General features: G+C 32.4%; 1 protein-coding gene across 2 annotated transcripts in view; it reads left to right on the top strand.

The window, feature by feature from the left end:
- The window catches only part of LOC129480856 (ankyrin repeat domain-containing protein 30A-like), a 124,270-nt gene that overhangs the window by 89,323 nt on the left and 15,459 nt on the right, over nucleotides 1-19,488 (top strand). The window contains exons 38-41 of one of the 2 annotated variants that reach the window (XM_055275260.2): nucleotides 4,536-4,722; nucleotides 6,024-6,207; nucleotides 7,302-8,216; nucleotides 9,608-9,757. The exons of the other annotated variant lie outside the window; for it this stretch is intronic. Coding sequence (XP_055131235.1) covers nucleotides 4,536-4,722; nucleotides 6,024-6,207; nucleotides 7,302-8,216; nucleotides 9,608-9,739 — 1,418 coding nt within the window. The 3' untranslated portion in view covers nucleotides 9,740-9,757. The remainder of the gene's footprint in view (nucleotides 1-4,535; nucleotides 4,723-6,023; nucleotides 6,208-7,301; nucleotides 8,217-9,607; nucleotides 9,758-19,488) is intronic. 2 annotated transcript variants of the gene reach the window in all.

The following is a 19,488-nucleotide window of genomic DNA, read 5'->3' as shown; positions in this document are numbered from 1 at the left end:
AATAGCCTACCAACCAAAAAAAGTCTAGGACCGGACAGATTCACAGCCAAATTCTATCAGAGGTACAAGGAGGAGCTGATACCATTCGTTCTGAAATGATTCCAATCAATAGAAAAAGAGGGAATCCTCCCTCATTGTATGAGGCCAGCATCATCCTGATACCAAAGCCTGGCAGAGACACAACAAAAAACAGAATTTTAGACCAGTATCCCTGATGAACATCGATGCAAAAATCCTCAATAAAATACTGACAAACCGAATCCAGCAGCACATCAAAAAGCTTATCCACCATGATCAAGTGGGCTTCATCCCTGGGATGCAAGGCTGGTTCAAGATACACAAATCAATAAACATAATTCATCATATAAACAGAACCAAAAACAAAAATCACATGATTATCTCAATAGATGCAGAAAAGGCCTTTGACAAAATTCAACAGCACTTCATGCTAAAAGCTCTCAATAAACTAGGTATTGATGCGACGTATCTCAAAATAATAAGATCAATTTATGACAAACCCACAGCCAATATCATACTGAATGGGCAAAAACTGGAAGCATTCCCTTTGAAAACTGGCACAAGACAGGGATGCCCTCTCTCACCACTCCTATTCAACATAGTGTTGGAAGTTCTGGCCAGGGCAATCAGGCAGGAGAAAGAAATGAAGGGTATACAGCTGGGAAAAGAGGAAGTCAAATTGTCCCTGTTTGCAGATGACATGATTGTATATTTAGAAAACCCCAATGTCTCAGCCCCAAATGTTCTTAAGCTGATGTAAGCAGCTTCAGCAAAGTCTCAGGATACAAAATCAATGTAAAAAAATCACAAGCATTCTTATACACCAATAACAGACAAACAGAGAACCAAATCATGAGTGAACTCCCATTCACAATTACTTCAAAGAGAATAAAATACATAGAAATCCAACTTACAAGGGATGTGAAGGACCTCTTCAAGGAGAACTACAAACCACTGCTCAACGAAATAAAAGAGGACACAAACAAATGGAAGAACATTCCATGCTCATGGATAGGAAGAATCAATATTGTGAAAATGGCCATACTGCCCAAGGTAATTTATAGATTCAGTGCCATCCCCATCAAGCTACCAATGACTTTCTTCACAGAATTGGAAAAAAAACTACTTTAAAGTTGATATGGAACCAAAAAAGAGCCTGCATTGCCAAGACAATCCTAAGCAAGAAGAACAAAGCTGGAGGGATCATGCTATCTGACTTCAAACTATACTACAAGGCTACAGTAACCAAAACAGCATGGTCTTGGTACCGAAACAGAGATCTAGACCAATGGAACATAACCACACAACTATAACCATCTGATCTTTGATGAACCAGACAAAAACAAGAAATGGGGAAAGGATTCCCTATTTAATAAATGGTGCTGGGAAAACTGACTAGCTATATGTGGAAAGCTGAAACTGGATCCCTTCCTTAAACCTATACAAAAATTAATTCAAGATGGATTAAAGACTTAAATGTTAGACCTAAAACCATAAAAACCCTAGAAGAAAACCTAGGCAATACCATTCAGGACATAGGCATGGGCAAAGACTTCATGACTAAAACACCAAAAGCAATGGCAACAAAAGCCAAAATTGACAAATGAGATCTAATTAAACTGAAGTGCTTCTGCACAGCAAAAGAAACTACCATCAGAGTGAACAGGCAACCTTTTTGCAATCTACCCATCTGACAAAGGGCTAATATCCAGAATCTACAAAAACTTAAACAAGTTTACAAGAAAAAATCAAACACCCCATCAAAAGTGGGCAAAGGATATGAACAGACAGTTCTCAAAAGAATATATTTATGCAGACAACAGACACATGAAAAAATCCTCATCATCACCTGTCATCAGAGAAATGCAAATCAAAACCACAATGAGATATCATCTCACGCCAGTTAGAATGGCGATCATTAAAAAGTCAGGAAACAACACGTGCTGGAGAGGATGTGGAGAAATAGGAACGTTTTTACACTGTTGGTGGGAGTGTAAACTAGTTCAACCATTGTGGAAGACAGTGTGGTGATTCCTGAAGGATCTAGAACTAGAAATACCATTTGACCCAGGGATCCCATTACTGGTTATATACCCAAAGGATTATAAAGCATGCTACTATAAAGACACATGCACACATATGTTTATTGAAGCACTCTTCACAATAGCAAAGACTTGGGACTAACCCAAATATCCATCAATGATAGTGGTTTTGTGTGACTTAAATCCTTCTTAATCCTTTTATTAAGATATGATCTAGAATATAGTCTTTGAGTACTTCTGAAGAATGATGTTAAGTCTATCACATTCTTGCCGATTTTCTGCCTCTTATTTTACCACTTGAGTAAGGGGTTTAGAAATTTTAGACTATACTTGGGCATTTGTCCATTTCTTTTGCAGTTCTATCTATTTTTGTATCATGTATTTTGAAGCTTTTATGTTATTATGCACATAAATATTTAGGACTGTTATGTTTTCTTGATTAAGTGAACCCTTTTTCACTACAAAATGACTTTGTTTATTGCTGGTAATATTTTTGCTATGAAATGTACTTTGGTATTAATACAACCACCCTTCCTCAGCCTTCTTTTGTGAAGTGTTAGTGTGGTATATCTTGTTTCATCTTTCACCAATTTTTGTCTTTATATTTAAAGTTTATTTCTTATAGGCATTATACAGGTAGATCTTACTTTTATATCCATTCTGACAATCTGCCTTTGAGCAGAGATTTTTAGACCACTTTAATTTATAATGTAATTATTGATATGATGAAAGTTTTCTGTCATCATGCTGTTTGATTTCTTAGTCCCAGATCTTCTTTGCTTTGCTTATGTTCTTTTTCTGCTTCCTTCAGACTAGTTTAGTAACTTTTATGATTTAGTTTTATATGTATATATATATATAGGTATAACTTTTTTAGTTATTGATCTAGTTTTATATTTCTTTATGATTTAGTCATATCTTTTTGTGGTATAAGTTTATTTGGTTATTAGGTATAACTCTTTGCTTTGCTGTCTTAGTGGTTTTTTTAGGATTTATAGTGTATGGATTTACCTCATCACAACCCACCTTCAAGTAATATTATATCATATCATAGATGGTATAAGAAATTACAATTGTGTATTTTCATTTCTTCACTTCCAGCCAGATCCCAGCCTGGATCTGTGGATTGTAGCTTTCATTAAGTTTAGAATATATTTAGCCAATTTTTCGTCAAATGCTTTTTTCTGTCTCTCCTCCTACCTGTTTGGGGACTTATATATTACCTGCTAGGAGTTTGCTCATAGTTCTCTAGTGTCTCAAATTTGGGAATCTTTTCTTTCCTGATGGCAAATCAATCTATGCTCATATCTACTCAGTGTAGCTTTCATCTCCGGCATTGTAACTTGTATCTCTACAAGTGCAATTTAGTTTTTATAAGTGTCTTCTATTGCTCTACTTATCTTTTCGATTTTTATTGTAGAATAGAGTTGAGTTACTTATAAACAGCTTGATCCTTTTCATTTTTGCTCTTTATGGTATGAGCTAACTCCCCACACCTGAGAGGCAAGGCCTTTCTGACTATTCATTTTCCTGTGAAGTCTGAGTCTTCCAGGTAAATCTATAAAAATAGACACTCTTCTTGCCACTATGTGAGCACCAGGTGTGATTTTCTCTAATTTTATAAGTCCCCCATGACCCGGCTTGGTCTTAGGTAGTTTTCTGACTCACATGCAATCTTTATTATTTTGCTAAATAGTGGGAGGGCTTTCCAGGGGTTTCTTGCTGTTGCTTCTGTATCTTTCTCTCCTCCTCAGTGTTTTGTTCTGTAATGTCTGTCTGCTTTGGTTTTACCAGACTCTAAGCTTCATCACTGTAACCAAGAGAGTCTGGTAGGTTCTAACTCAGTTTTTTTCTTCCTGTGTCATGTCTTGGAATCTCTGTCAAGGCAGGAAGCTGAAACGTTCATAAGGTTTGCTTTCCATTTTTTTTTTTCTGTTTTTTAGGGATTATCATCTTCTTTGCCTAATGTCCACTGTCTAAAACAATTGTTTAATGTATTTTGTGTGTTTTATTTTTAGTTATTTTTGCTAAGAAGAAAAATTGTTCTCTCTTGGCTGGAGGCAGACTACACTAGAGCTTCAGCACATGTCACACACTGGCTAAAATGCTTTTCTTCCCCCTTGGCTCAACTGCTTCCTTTTCAATCTTTATTCCACAGTGTAGCCATACATTCCTCGGGGGAATTTTCTGTGGGCCTAGTATATATCTTATTCTTAGAAATCTGTTTTCTTACATTGTCTATCTGAATTTATAATTGTCACTTTTCTGGGGCTTTGCTTTTCAGTATATTTTAAGCTAAACAAGAGCAGAGGTTTTTTTTTTTTTCTGTTTAATCTGCAGAGCTTAGTATAATGCCTTCCACATGGTAGGCAATCAATATATATTTGTTCAGTGTATAAGTGATTGTTAAAATTTGCAGCCCTTTATATCCCAAAAGTACTAATATATTTTATTTCTATCTCCTCCTTGAGACAGATTCAACTAGCCTATCAAAAATCTTGGATGCAGTTCATTCTGGTAAAAGAGCAAGGGAACTTGCTTACAGCAAAATGGAACAAATGAAAAGAAGTGTACTAAAAAAACAACTGTCAGAAGCAAAAGAAATAAAATCACAGTTAGAGAACCAAAAAGTTAAATGGGAACAAGAGCTCTGCAGTGGGAGGTGTGATATCCTAGTTTTATATAAATATTTCAACTATTTATACTAAAACTATGTAATATACTTTTTGTAATAGCTGACTTACCTTCTTAGGTTTAACTGGAGAAAAAAATGTCTGTCTTGTAGAGTGTCAAATTCTTTTAAATAATACAAGTTCTTAAATGTGAATACTTCTGCTGATAATTAAATGCATATTTATTTAAATCACAATTTTAATGGCTATATAGAAGGCCATTATTTGGAAATCCCATTACTTACTTAACAAATTAATTTTTTTGATTTTTAACTTTCTGTATTATAAGTGCTGCAAGGCATAACTGCATGTAAAACTTTTTCTACTTTTCTAATTATTGACTTGAAATAAATTCTTCAATATGAAAATATTTGGTTAAGTTATAGGAAGTTTTTAATAAGTTATTTGTTCGTTACTTCTAAATTATTCCCAAGAAAATGTATATTCATTACAGTTCAACAAAGAGAGTGTGAAATGGCCATTCTTCTTTCCCCAAGAATCGATTTCTTTTAATTATACACTTTTAATCTTAATGTGCATGGAATATAAACAAAATATAGAATAATTTATTAGTTTATTGAACATCTCTTGCTCTCCTACATAAAATTAATTCAGAGTTCTATGTTAAAAATGCATGTTATTTTTATTCTTTAATTAAATATTATATTCTGTCTTGTTCTAAAAGAGATTTAAAATTTGTTGATAAAATATATAATAATCAACAAGATACATTTAAAGTATTACTCAAAAAAGAAACAAAAGGTATATGGGATAACAGATGTTAGACTCTTTAACCTAATGTGAGATTTTAATATTAAAATTATTTTTAGGGATACTTGCCATATTTTATAAGTATGAATATTTATGTCTAATAAATCTATAAACTTGTTCATAAAAAGTAATCAGTTAACTTTAACCAGTCACTTTAATCAGTTAACTCTAAATAATCTGTCCTCATTGAGGAGTAACTTTGACTGTGTGAGATTTTAAAAAAATAATTTTCAACTTATACATTTACTGGATAGCTTCCAATATTCTCTTCCATAACAGTCGTTGCAGTTACTAGTAACAGAAACTTTCTAACTCGAAGATGTTCTTTTCTCACTATTTTTCAAGTATGTATGTCATTTGGAAGAGGTTGGAGTAATAAATAACTGAGAACTAGAAAGAAAAAAGTTCAAGAATATAGGAATTTTATTGGAATAATAAACCAATATAGGAAGAAATAGATCTCAAAATGAATTCTATTTTCTAACAAAATGAATTTTAAGATAAGTATGTTTAATGGCAGATTGACTTTAAACCAAGAAGAAGAGAAGAGAAGAAATGCCGACATATTAAATGAAAAAATTAGGGAAGAATTAGGAAGAATCGAAGAGCAGCATAGGAAAGAGTTAGAAGTAAAACAACAACTTGAAGAGGCTCTCAGAATACAAGATATGGAATTGAAGAGTGTAAGAAGTAATTCGAATCAGGTAAATCAATGTCTGATAAAAATTTTATATTTCTAACTTTATTTCATCAATATTACTTTTGATATCCCTTTGATTTAGTATGTATTATTCAGGTCTAAATCAAACAAAAATGTTATCTTAAAATTAAGTATCACATTTGTAGCTACAGTTATTTATTATAAGTTACGACATCCAAGTAATATCTTATTTCAGTACAAAGAGCTTTTGAAAACAATGATAATTCCTACCATACAGTTAGTGATAATTTATTGGTAAGTAGTGTGTTCCTAGCAACATAGTTTAGTGTGTTTTTCCTAGTTAACATTTACTACTGACACAAACATTATCAAGAGGAAGTAAAAGTTATTGCCATAGTAAATAAACTCATGGTTTTTTGTGTAGGGCTGTCTAGATTTTATCTTCTTTCTTTTGTTTTGAAATAGAAGATTTCTTTTATATTTACATATTTACCCAAACTGAGATTTGGTGAAGTCCTGGATGTAGACTCAGAAGACTGGGAGAAAATCCTACAACTTGTTTATATTTTTAATCTTTTCCTTTCAGAATTGTGATAACTAAAAGTGCTTGTTACAGTTTCTCAACTTATCAAACATTTATAAATATAATTCTTAAAATTAACTGTATTTTTTAGAAAGATAGAATATCTAGAGAATATTCTCAGGAAAAAGGAACTGAAAGAGCTTTGGGAAATTTTATCTGTCTAAATATATGCAGCACTAAGATTCTTAGTATATGTTAGACATCAGAGTGTAAACCCAATTTTCGTATGTAGTGAAATTGATTAATCTTTTATTTTATGCTTTTGAGCTTGTTGTAATTCAAGGAAAGTTTCTTTTTCAATTCCAAGGTTCTTAAAAACTCTCTAGTCATTTCTTTTGTACTTTCATGAATTCATTGTCTTCAAATAAATGTTTGAACTTTGGGGAATTTATGCTCTATAGAATTTGAAGTTTTGATTCAATGGTTCTTCAACTGATACCTACTTATAAAAACCCTTTCATTGTATAAATGTACAAGTTATTCTTTAGTTTCAGAGGAACCATGATATGCCATTTTATTGAGTGCTAGCTAAAAGTTTATTTTGTTTTATTTAGGTTTCTCACCCTCATAAAAATGAAAATGATCTCTTACATGAAAATTCCATGTTGAAAAAGGAAATTGCCATGCTAAAACTGGAAATAGCCACACTGAAACACCAATACCAGGAAAAGGAAAATAAATACTTTGAGGACATTAAGATTTTAAAAGAAAAGAATGCTGAACTTCAGATGACCCTAAAACTGAAAGAGGAAACATTAACTAAAAGGGCATCTCAATATAGTGGGCAGCTTAAAGTTCTGATAGCTGAGAACACAATGCTCACTTCTAAATTGAAGGAAAAACAAGACGAAGAAATACTAGACACAGAAATTGAATCATACCATCCTAGACTGGCTTCTGCTGTACAAGACCATGATCAAATTGTGACATCAAGAAAAAGCCAAGAACTTGCTTTCCACATTGCAGGAGATGCTTGTTTGCAAGGAAAAATGAATGTTGATGTGAATAATACAATATATAACAATGAGGTGCTCCATCAACCACTTTCTGAAACTCAAAGGAAATCCAAAAGCCTAAAAATTATCAATTATGCAGGAGATGCTCTAAGAGAAAATACATTGGTTTCAGAACATGCACAAAGAGACCAACGTGAAACACAGTGTCAGGTGAAGAAAGCTGAACACATGTATCAAAACGAGCAAGATAATGTGAACAAACACACTGAACAGCAGGAGTCTGTAGAGCAGAAATTATTTCAACTACAAAGCAAAAATATGTGGCTTCAACAGCAATTAGTTCATGCACATAAGAAAGCTGATAAAAAAAGCAAGATAACAATTAATATTCAGTTTCTTGAGAGGAAAATGCAACATCATCTCCTAAAAGAGAAAAATGAGGAGGTATTTAATTACGTTAACCATTTAAAAGACCGTATATATCAATATGAAAAAGAGAAAGCAGAAAGAGAAGTAAGTATCAAAAAATATAAATACTTGTCAAACTTCCTGAAAGAAAATTTAAAGTCATATTTGGCCTTGGCTAAATGCTGAATCTAGTTGAATATATATATAAATAGATGATAAATGCACTTACTATATCAGCTTAGAAACATGCCTCATTTCCACCAAATGAAAGTTAAAGCCGAAAGACGTTTTACTTTGAGTAAAGACATTGTGTCACTGATGAAATTTTAAGAGTTTAAGATTTTTAATAGATTAACATTAATGACATTGGCTTTTACTGTTAAAATAAAGGTTTTAATATCTCTTTGTGGCCACATTTTATGACCACAATGAAGCAGATGAATGGGAATGCCCGTATCAGCAGTTCGTATTTTGAAATCAAGATTCAATTTAGCAATTTACTTTGACGGTTAATTCTAAATTTTCCAGAGGAACCGAAGTGTATTTGAAGTATATTTTGAAGTGTACATTTCTGCGTCTTGTAATAATACTTTTTTTCAGTAGCTTTTTATGTATTTTAGTTGATAGAATTTTATTTTCATTTATGTCAATTTGACTTAAATCTGAACATATTTGAATCTCAAATTATGTATTGTTACAACCTCTCAATTTTTTTAAGGCATCTGCGTTTTATTAAATAATACCTAGGACAAATGTAGTGAATTTTAGCAATATCAAATTTGATTCAATCACCCCACTGGTATTTGTAATTTATTTTGAGTATTGTTACAAATAATTTGCTCATAATTTCTATTTCAAGGCTCAAAGATTATCATGTCCCAGAGAAAGATCATTGTAGCTCTCTGTGATTTATTAGCTTTGCATTGGGTCCCCATTTTACAATTCATGAGGGGTGGCAGGGTTCATGTATAGTACAAAAGAAGTGAGTAGAGAAGAGAAACACAGCAGCTGAGGTCAGGAGGGATGAGGACACCAGGTTACCTAGGGCCTCTAAAGCCTTTGAAATAAAAATACTTTTATTCTGAGATAGAAATCTATTGGAAAAATTTCAGCAGGTGATTGAATATGTGAGGAACTTTGATGTTGATTTGTGCTTCTAATACAGAAGAAGGAAAGCATTCCACTGTGTAGAATTTACCACCACTAGTCCTTCCCACATTTTTTTTTTTTTTTTGAGACTTCAGTAGGCTGTGAAGCATTACAGGTTAATTAGGGGACAAATGACTAGAGGGATGAATCTGGTGTCTAGTAAGAGAGTACCAGTTTGGCAGGGAGATAACATCTTCTTGTCTCCTTAAGCGGATTCAGTGATAAGTAGCAATGTGTACAAATGAGGAAAATAAGCTGAATCAGTATATTTGGGGATATTTTTGAAACTAAATATTGTTAATTTGATAAGGTGATTTACAAAATCAATAACAAACATGTCTTGTCAGGTCATTGTGAGAAAACTTCAAAAAAACTTGGCTGATCTCAATAAACAGTGTGTGTCTGAGGCTTCACTAGAGGTTACATCACATTATCACATTAATCTCAAAGATGAGATACAAGATTTAATGAAGAAATGATTTCAAATCAAAAGTCAAGTATGTATTAAATGTAACATGCCAACAGTGAATCTATAGCTGGTTAAATAATATATATTGTTTTATGATACTAATTTTCATGGGAAGACTTCTTTCATATGTCATTATAATTAGTTTTATTACAATTTTATTATCTTTATAATGTGCTTATTTTACTTTATTTTATTATTATACTTTAGGTTTTAGGGTACATGTTCACGATGCTCAGGTTTGTTACATATGTATCCATGTGCCGTGTTGGTTTGCTGCACCCATTAACTCATCATTTAGCATCAGGTATATCTCCTAATGCTGTCCCTCCCCCCTTCCCCCACCCCACAACAGTCCCTGGAGTGTGGTGTTCCCCTTCCTGTGTCCATGAGTTCTCATTGTTCAATTCCCACCTATGAGTGAGAACATGTGGTGTTTAGTTTTCTGTCCTTGCGATCGTTTACTGAGAATGATGTTTTCCACTTTCATCCATGTCCCTACAAAGGACATGAACTCATCATTTTTTATGGCTGCATAGTATTCCATGGTGTATATGTGCCACATTTTCTTAATCCAGTCTATCGTTGTTGGACATTTGAGTTGGTTCCAAGTCTTTGCTATTGTGAATAGTGCCACAATAAACATACGTGTGCATGTGTGTTTATAGCAGCATGATTTATAGTCCTTTGGGTATATACCCAGTAATGGGATGGCTGGGTCAAATGGTATTTCTAGTTCTAGATCCCTGAGGAATCGCCACACTGACTTCCACAATGGTTGAACTCGTTTACAGTCCCACCAACAGTGTAAAAGTGTTCCTATTTCTCCACATCGTCTCCAGCACCTGTTGTTTCCTGACTTTTTAATGATGGCCATTCTAACTGGTGTGAGATGGTATCTCAGTGTGGTTTTGATTTGCATTTCTCTGATGGCTAGTGATGATGAGCATTTTTTCATGTGTTTTTTGGCTGCATAAATGTCTTCTTTTGAGAAGTGTCTGTTCATGTCCTTCGCCCACTTTTTGATGGGGTTGTTTGTTTGTTTTTTTCTTGTAAATTTGTTTGAGTTCATTGTAGATTCTGGATATTAGTCCTTTGTCAGATGAGTAGGTTGCAAAAATTTCCTCCCATTCTGTAGGTTGCCTGTTCACTCTGATGGTAGTTTCTTTTGCTGTGCAGAAGCTCTTTAGTTTAATTAGATCCCATTTGTCAATTTTGGCTTTTGTTGCCATTGCTTTTGGTGCTTTAGACATGAAGTCCTTGCCCACGCCTATGTCCTGAATGGTATTGCCTAGGGTTTTTATGGTTTTAGGTCTAACATGTAAGTCTTTAATCCATCTTGAATTAATTTTTGTATAAGGTGTAAGGAAGGGATCCAGTTTCAGCTTTCTACATATGGCTAGCCAGTTTTCCCAGCACCATTTATTAAATAGGGAATCCTTTCCCCATTGCTTGTTTTTGTCAGGTTTGTCAAAGATCAGATAGTTGTAGATATGCGGCATTATTTCAGAGAGCTCTGTTCTGTTCCATTGATCTATGTCTCTGTTGTGGTACCAATACCATGCTGTTTTGGTTACTGTAGCCTTGTAGTATAGTTTGAAGTCAGGTAGCATGATGCCTCCAGCTTTGTTCTTTTGGCTTAGGATTGACTTGGCGATGCGGGCTCTTTTTTGTTTCCATTATTTTTTAAACTGTGGCTGTCATTCTGTAATGTTTTTCTTATAATTACATATTTTTTATCATAATATTTACCCTTAAGAAGATTAAGAATCATACATTGTTTAGCCCACAAGTTGGGAGACTATTCTTCAGATAAACAGTATTTTTCAGTGATTTATGTTGCCATGGCGAGGCAAGCCATATTTAATCAGAGAAGAATGTATAATGGAATATTCCAGAAAATTATCTTATTTCTTAGCTCCACTTTTGTGAGTGGATGCCAAGGACATTACACTATTCTCCAAAATGCAAATGTTTAGGCTAATATACACAGTATTTGAATAGCTAGGCAATTCTTTTATTTTTTGTTTTTAATTATATTGTATAAACATAAATATTTAGATCATGTATAGTATGTACATTCAAAATAGAAAATAAAGGAAATTATCTTGATACTGCCATTGGATGTTTAAAAAGGAACTTTATTGGGATAAAATTCACATATCATATAGTTCACACATTTAAATTGTACAACTCAATGTCTCTTAATATATTCACAAAGTTGTATAACCATCACCACAATCATTTTCAGAACATTTTCATCACCCTAAAGAGAAACTTCACATCTCTTAGTCATCACCACCATCCACGTCTGTGTTTCTTCACCTTCCCTAGTCCTAGGCAGCAATCATCTAATTTTTGTTTTTATAGATTTGCCTGTTCTGAACATTTCATAGAAATGGAGTCATACAATTTGTGGTGTTTAATGAGTGGCTTCTCTTACTTAGCATAGTGTTTTTAAGTTTCATCTATTTTGTAGTACATATCAGTACTTCATTCCTATTTATTATCAAATAATATTCTATTGCATGGCTACAGCAGCTATTCATTCATCAGCTGATAGATCTTTAGGTTGCTTCTACTTGTGGCCATTATGAATAATGCTGCTATAAGCATTCACTTACAAGTTATTGTGTGGGCCTATGTTTTTATTTCTCTGCCACTGGATTTTATATTTAGTTAATTGGGCCGATTTCTTTATCTCTCTGCCTTCCTCATGCTGTTCCTCCATTTTCAGTTTTTGTTCATCTATCCTCATTCATTCAGACTTGGTGGACACATTTTCCAGTTTCATAAAGCTTCTCTGACTGTTCAGACTCTCATTGACCTTATGCTTCAGGATGTGCTTTCTAGTTGGTGCAGAAAAATTTAACTTTCAATTGTACATTGCTTTATTTTTTCATGAGACATAATCATGTCTTATTATAAATTTGCCTAAGCAGGGGATAATATCTGACATACATGCTACCTGTTATTGTATAAATTGAAAATATTCTATCTTACCAGATGTTACGACACGATTAAATATACTGATTATTTTTTCAGACATTGACATAATAAAGTTTTATTTGAAATATATTTTAATCAGTAAATATAAAACAGAAACCACTCTAGTAGAGGACAATTGTTCTAGTCAATACTCATATTTTTTCTGACTATTGAGAAAAATTATGTCTGCATTTTAAAAGTTTCAGATTTTGAAGCTTCAGATTTTAGAATAGGGATTTTCAACCCACGGTACTGGGTCTCCTCAGTTTACAGTGGCATTACATCTTGATAAACCCATTATAAGTTGAGAATATTGAGAATGAGAAACATAGAAAACACATACACTTCATCTAAAGAAAAATGGTTAATAGAAAAAGAAAAAGAAAAAAAAACTATAAAAGAATGCTTACAGAGAATGAGCGTAGTTACCTTATCCTGAAGTTAGGTGAGAATCAGAAATGTTATGGGGAACAAATGAGAGCTTTCAAAAAATTATCTTAGTTAGATCTGAATGAACAAACCTGGAATATTGTGAACTATTGATGACAATGCTTTGAGCACATCTTTGGAAACCAAAATGTAAATATAACTATTTATTTATTCACTTATTGTTAGCATTTAGTATTTTATGCATAAAAACTTTTTTACCAAATAAATTTTGGAAGTTTAAATTCCACAAATGATACTAATGAAAGTATAAATTATTTTGCATTGTTTTTAAAAAAGTTATGTTTCAATCTGTCATTATTGGAATAAAGTGTATAAACTGCATGTTATAAAATGGCTTACACATGTATAACTCATGAACTCAAGAGAAATAACATTTTTAGGAAAGAAGAGTATCTCTAGATTTTTAATAATAATTAAATTTCTTTAAAAGACTGAAGATAGAAAAGAGAAATTAAACGTATGTATTGACTAAATGCAGTCTTGGGAGGATAATTTGGATCAAGAATTAGAGAAAAAATGAATTAGGAAAAGAAATAACTGGGTAATATTTCAATATTTTAGAACTTTAAAAATATTTATTAACTATAATTTCAATATATTTATTAAAACTAAGGTACAAGTTTGACCTATATCTGCATTTTGATAATTAAACAAATTATTCTATTTTAATGTTTTTTCAGAGTCACAGCACAAACCGAAACTTTTTTTGAATACGTAAATATCACACTTACTCTTTAATGATTTTGAAAACAATAATGACAATGCCTTTGGCATATAATGTCAACTGCTCTCTTCATTATCTACTTTGAATTTTTATTTCTGAAGATATTTTTGTTTGTATTTGGTAATCTTCCTCTTGGTAGTGTGCATATCTGCTATTCTTTAATATCTAAAAATATGTCTTTGTTATTTTTAAACATCATCAAAAATTATTTTGATTAACTTTTAGTCTCTTTGTTTTTTTTAGTTTTAAAATATATTATGGATATTTACTTATTTTCTACTGATATCTCCCATGCATATGTGAGCCACATATATATATCACTAAACTTCTGTTGTTTTTGATACACACACACACATATGTGTATATATACACATATATTATATGTATATAAATATGTATGTTATAATAAAAAATATGTATGACCTAAAAAAGAGTAAATGAGTAATTGTGTTTCTGCCACTCAGATTAAAAATAGAATTTTCCTCAGTGCCTTTGAAGCCCGCAACACGGCTGCTTTTCTATTTGCTGAGAACTTTAATTTGTTCTCTGATTCCAATTAATATTTTTCTCTCATTATCTTTCTCTGCATAGTTTTGGATGCCTTTCACTTTGTTAGCACTGTGCTAGCAAAGATCTTTAGATCTCTTCCTACAACAGTCGTTAAGTCTTCACATGATCTCTCTTTTCATTTCTTTTCTTCTAAAACTGCCTGTTTCATTTTCCCTCCTCAACTCAGACTGTTTTCTTTCTATTTTTCTACTTTGAATAATCTTTGTGATAATTTGTGTGTATGTGTTCTTTTCTTATACAGACTGTGGTCAAAAGGTATAAAAAATGTGTCTTTTGCAAACATTCATATATAAATATGCTTTTCCCCTTTGATGCTGATCTCTGAGTGAAAATTCATGTTTAATAATAGGCTAGTGTTTTATATTAACATATTAGGTTGATGCAAAAGTAATCATGGCTCGAAAACTGTGATTACTTCTCCCCCAACCAAATACTAAAATAAATATTAATAATTTATAAAAACTCTATATTGTTATAATATCAATCCTTTATCTGTCATATATGCTGTAAAATTTTCTTCATATTACTTACATAAAGTTAAATTTTGTTAGAATGTTTTCAAACTATGTTACATTAAAACCAAAGAGAGAGGGTCATAATTTATTGATTTGTTTCTTTGTAGGTTAGAACATGTTTGTTTAAGAAATTATTAAATATTAGTCTGAAACATTTTGACTTAGTCATTGTATACATTCCTGCAGATATAAGAAGCTTTTAGAAATTACAGAAAAGAAGTTAAAGGAATGTTAAAATGGAAAGCTTAATTTCCATGGAGATTTTAAAACCAGTCTACTTGAAATGGATATTCAGATGAATAAGCTAACAGATGAAGTACTTTTTAACTAGTTTGGGGACCAAAAGAAGTACCCACATACTTTGGGGAAGTAAAAATCTGTCAGTGCTTTGAACAGTGAAAGAGATTTTTTTTTAATTTTATGGACTTGATTCTAATGGAAAGAATACATTTTTAATGTATTCTTTTTCTATAAGGCAGGCATACTGCTCATGTTATGTCTTGAACACTGGCCAATGATATAAAAGCAAGCAGTACACCATCCTATGATGACTTCAAGTCACTAGTATCAAATTGATTTTCTTGCTAACAATTTTAGTGAGATATAATTAACATGCCATGCAATTCACTCTTTGCAGTGGCTTTTAGTATTTTCACAGAATTATACAATCGTCACCACAATCTATTCTAGAATGTTTTTATCAGTCTAAAAAGAAATTCTGCATTCTTTGTCACCTACTAGTTTCCCATTCCTTGCTCAGTTCTAGGGAACCACCGATCTACTTTGTTTGTATATATTTGTCTGTTCTGGAAGCTTTATCTTGTTTAAATCACAGTACGTGGCCCTTTGTGACTGGATTCTTTCACTTAGCATAACATTTTCTTTTTATACATATATATTATATATATTTTTATATACATATTATATATGATATATATTATATATCATATATATATTTTATATAATATATATAAATTATATGTATATAATATATATTATCTATATATTATATATTATATATACATTTATATATTATATATATATTTTATATATATATTATATATATTATATATATTATACTTTAAGTTCTAGGGTACATGTGCACAGCATGCAGGTTTGTTACATATGTATACATGTGCCCTGTTGGTGTGCTGCACCTATTAACTCGTCATTTACATTAGGTATATCTCCTAATGCTTTCCCTCTCCCCTCCCCCCACCTCACAACAGGCCCAGGTGTGTGATGTTCTCCGTCCTGTGTCCAAGTGTTCTCATTGTTCAATTCCCACCTATGAGTGAGAACATGCGGTGTTTGGTTTTTGTCCTTGCGATAGTTTGCTGAGAATGATGGTTTCCAGCTTCATCCATGGCAAATTGGATAAAGACTGAAGACCCATCAGTGCGCTGTATTCAGGAAACCTATCTCACATGCAGATGCCATAGCATAACATTTTCAAGTTCCTCTGTCGTAGCAAGTATCAGCACTTAGTTTCTTCTTTTTGCTGAGTATATTTCATTGTCTAGATACATCAAACATTTTATTTACCCACTCATCAGTTGATAGATCTTTAGGTTGTTTCCATTTTGGGCTAATATTGATAGTGCTGCTATATGAACTTTTAGGTATAAGTTTTTGTGTTTGCATATGTTTTCATGTCTCTTGGGTGTATACTTATGAGTGGAATTGCTGAGTCATATGGTAGTCTATGTTTAACTTTTGGAGGAAATGCCAGTACATTTTCCAAAGCAGCTATACCATTTTTCATTAGCAGTATGAGAGTTCTAATTTCTCCACATTTTTACCAGGAAAGACTCCATCCTAGTGGTGGGAAGTGGCACCCCTCTGTGGTTTTGATTTGCATTCCCTAATGACTAATAATTTTAAGGATGTTTTAATTAAAACATGTGCATCTTAGCCATGTGTATATCTTCTTTGGAGAAATGTCTCTTTCCATCCTTTGCCCATTTTCTAATTGGGCCATCTTTTTCTTTCTGAATGGTAAGTGTTCTTTATATATCCTAAATATAAGTTTTCTATCAGAAATACAGTTTTCAAATATTTTCTCCTACTCAGTTCTTGCCTTTTTACTTTACTGTTAGTATATTTTCAAGTATAGCAGTTTTAAATTCTAATGTTAATCCATATTTTGAGTTGTTATATCTAAGAAGCCACTGCCAAATGTAGTCACAAAGATTTATTACTTTCTTTTCTTTGAAGAAACTTATAGTTTTAGCTCTTAAATTTAGCTATTTTATTTTGAGATAATTTTTAAATACAGTATTTGGTGGGACTCCAACTTTTTTCTTTTGCATATGGATATCCATTTGTCCCAGAACCATTGGTTGAAAATACTATTCTTTTCCCATGTAGTCATTTTGTTATCCTTGCTGAAAATCAATTGACCATAGATGTGCAGGTCTGTTTTTGGATTCTAAATTCTAAAACATTGATCTCTCTATTCTTATGCCAGTACCAAATCAACTTAGAACTCTTTTTCAGTCATGTTGCATAGTACCAGTTGTATATTATCATACATGATAAAAGTTCAGTATAGAGAAACATCTTTACTTTTTGTTTCTTAAAAGAGCCCATGGCCAGCTTATGCATTGCTGACTCCATGACTTGATGGGAAGTCAAGCTTACAAAGACAAGAGTCCATTCCTTTGTTTCTTTATTCAAACCTTTAGTCTCTCATTGAATGACTCTCTCTAGAGTCCCATTTCTAACAAATCTTGGTCACATCATCTGACAGTCTACTATTTCATGCATTAGGTTTTATTAACTCATTGTAATTTGTACAGTCATCTGTAGATGTTATCCATCCTGGGAAGAGAAGAGTCAGTCCAGACTGTAAGCTTTTCTTATTGGAAATGGACCTAATTCATCATCTCGCAGTTCACAGGTAGATCCTCTTTTGACCTGGCACCTGATTCTTATGTATAACACCTGGGATGATCTTTTCTTGGTACAGTTCCTGCATTCCCAGAAATCACAATTCTCTGTAATACCTCCCTCTGCTTAAATAGATCGAGATGCACAGCTATATTTTATAGCTTCATACATATTTTTTGGAATAAATATTTTATCCTATTCAGAGAAAAACTTTCAGAAGTGCAGCACTAAAACATCAGGTTATGTTTAGGCAATTTATAAGAGACAAATAATAGTGAAATTAGTTGTTTGAATTTCAAAATATCAAAGCTAATTTTTTTGTATGATATGTAGAAGCATTGTGGTACAACATAAAGATTAAATGGTCTTAACTTCTTCATATAGACAAACTTGAAGTACAGTGAAGGAGAAATTGTATTTAATTTATTAACATTCAAAACCCACTACATTTATTTTACTTCTGAGATGATTAAAAATGATTCTATAATGTTCTCTTTATTTTCTCATTGAGGAAAGGAAAATGAATAGTAAATGCCAGATTGATTAATAAATACTCAATACTGCTTAGCTTTAAGATTTTACTTCCATGAAATCAGATAACATCTGATTTTGATTGTTAAACCAAATATTTTTAATTTTCCAGCTGTTGCACTTCAAAACTTGCCTCTTTGCTTCCCTGTCTTATTGATTTCCTAACTTGAGGGGAAATCCTAAAGAAGCACACTTGCCTAGTAATAAGAATTTTTAATGAAAAGGAATTTTAGGAAATCTTTCTCCTCAGTAGCTGTTATGTCTGTCTGTATTCTACTTTTCTACTGCTTCTCATTAGCATTGTTTGTCATGAATAAATTAATATCAACCTCTATTAGATTGTACTTTAAAGGTGACTAATTTCTACTGTGTAAGTTTTCTATTGTCATTTTTTAAATCAAATTTTCTTTTTATTGTTTCCTAACAATTGCAGACAATTTCGTGGGTTAAAACCACAACATTTGTTTTATTAATAAATCTGCCATTGGGGAAAAGCTCGGCCAGGACAGCTTGTCACTGTTCCTCTTAACTTTCCTGGGGACAGCTCAAAGACTGGGAAACTACAATAATCTGAAGGTTTGCTCAGCTATGTGTCTTGTTGTTAATGCTGGCCATTGCCTAGAATGTTGGCTGTGGCAGGCAGCCAGATCACCTACATTGGAGCTTCTAGGCATTCATAGATGGAACTTGCTTTGAATAAATGGAATATGGTAAGAGTTATACCATGAGATTTGCAACATTAGTTTAGAAAAGGCTCTCTATCTCAAACTGCTTGCCCTTGGTACCCTCTTCTCCTGTTTGGAGTGAGGATGGTCAGGCCACATTCTATTCATTAGCAGTTAAGTCACTAAGTTTGGCCCATGTTATTATTTTTTTAATGAGATGAATTGTTTTATATTTTTAGTTGACATGTACATACATGTTTATGGGATATAGAGAAACAGTGATATCTCCTCGATATATGTATACAATGTGTAATGCTCAAATCAAGATAACTAGTATATTCAACACCTCAAACATTTATTATTTATTTCTGTTGGGAACATTTCCAATCCTCTCTTCTAGGTTTTGGAAGTATATCATAAATTATAG

The sequence above is a fragment of the Symphalangus syndactylus genome, chromosome 4 (assembly GCF_028878055.3).
Source record: "Symphalangus syndactylus isolate Jambi chromosome 4, NHGRI_mSymSyn1-v2.1_pri, whole genome shotgun sequence".
Lineage (NCBI taxonomy): Eukaryota > Metazoa > Chordata > Mammalia > Primates > Hylobatidae > Symphalangus > Symphalangus syndactylus.
Note: the sequence above shows the minus strand (reverse complement) of the source record. Positions and strands in the feature narration are given on the sequence as shown.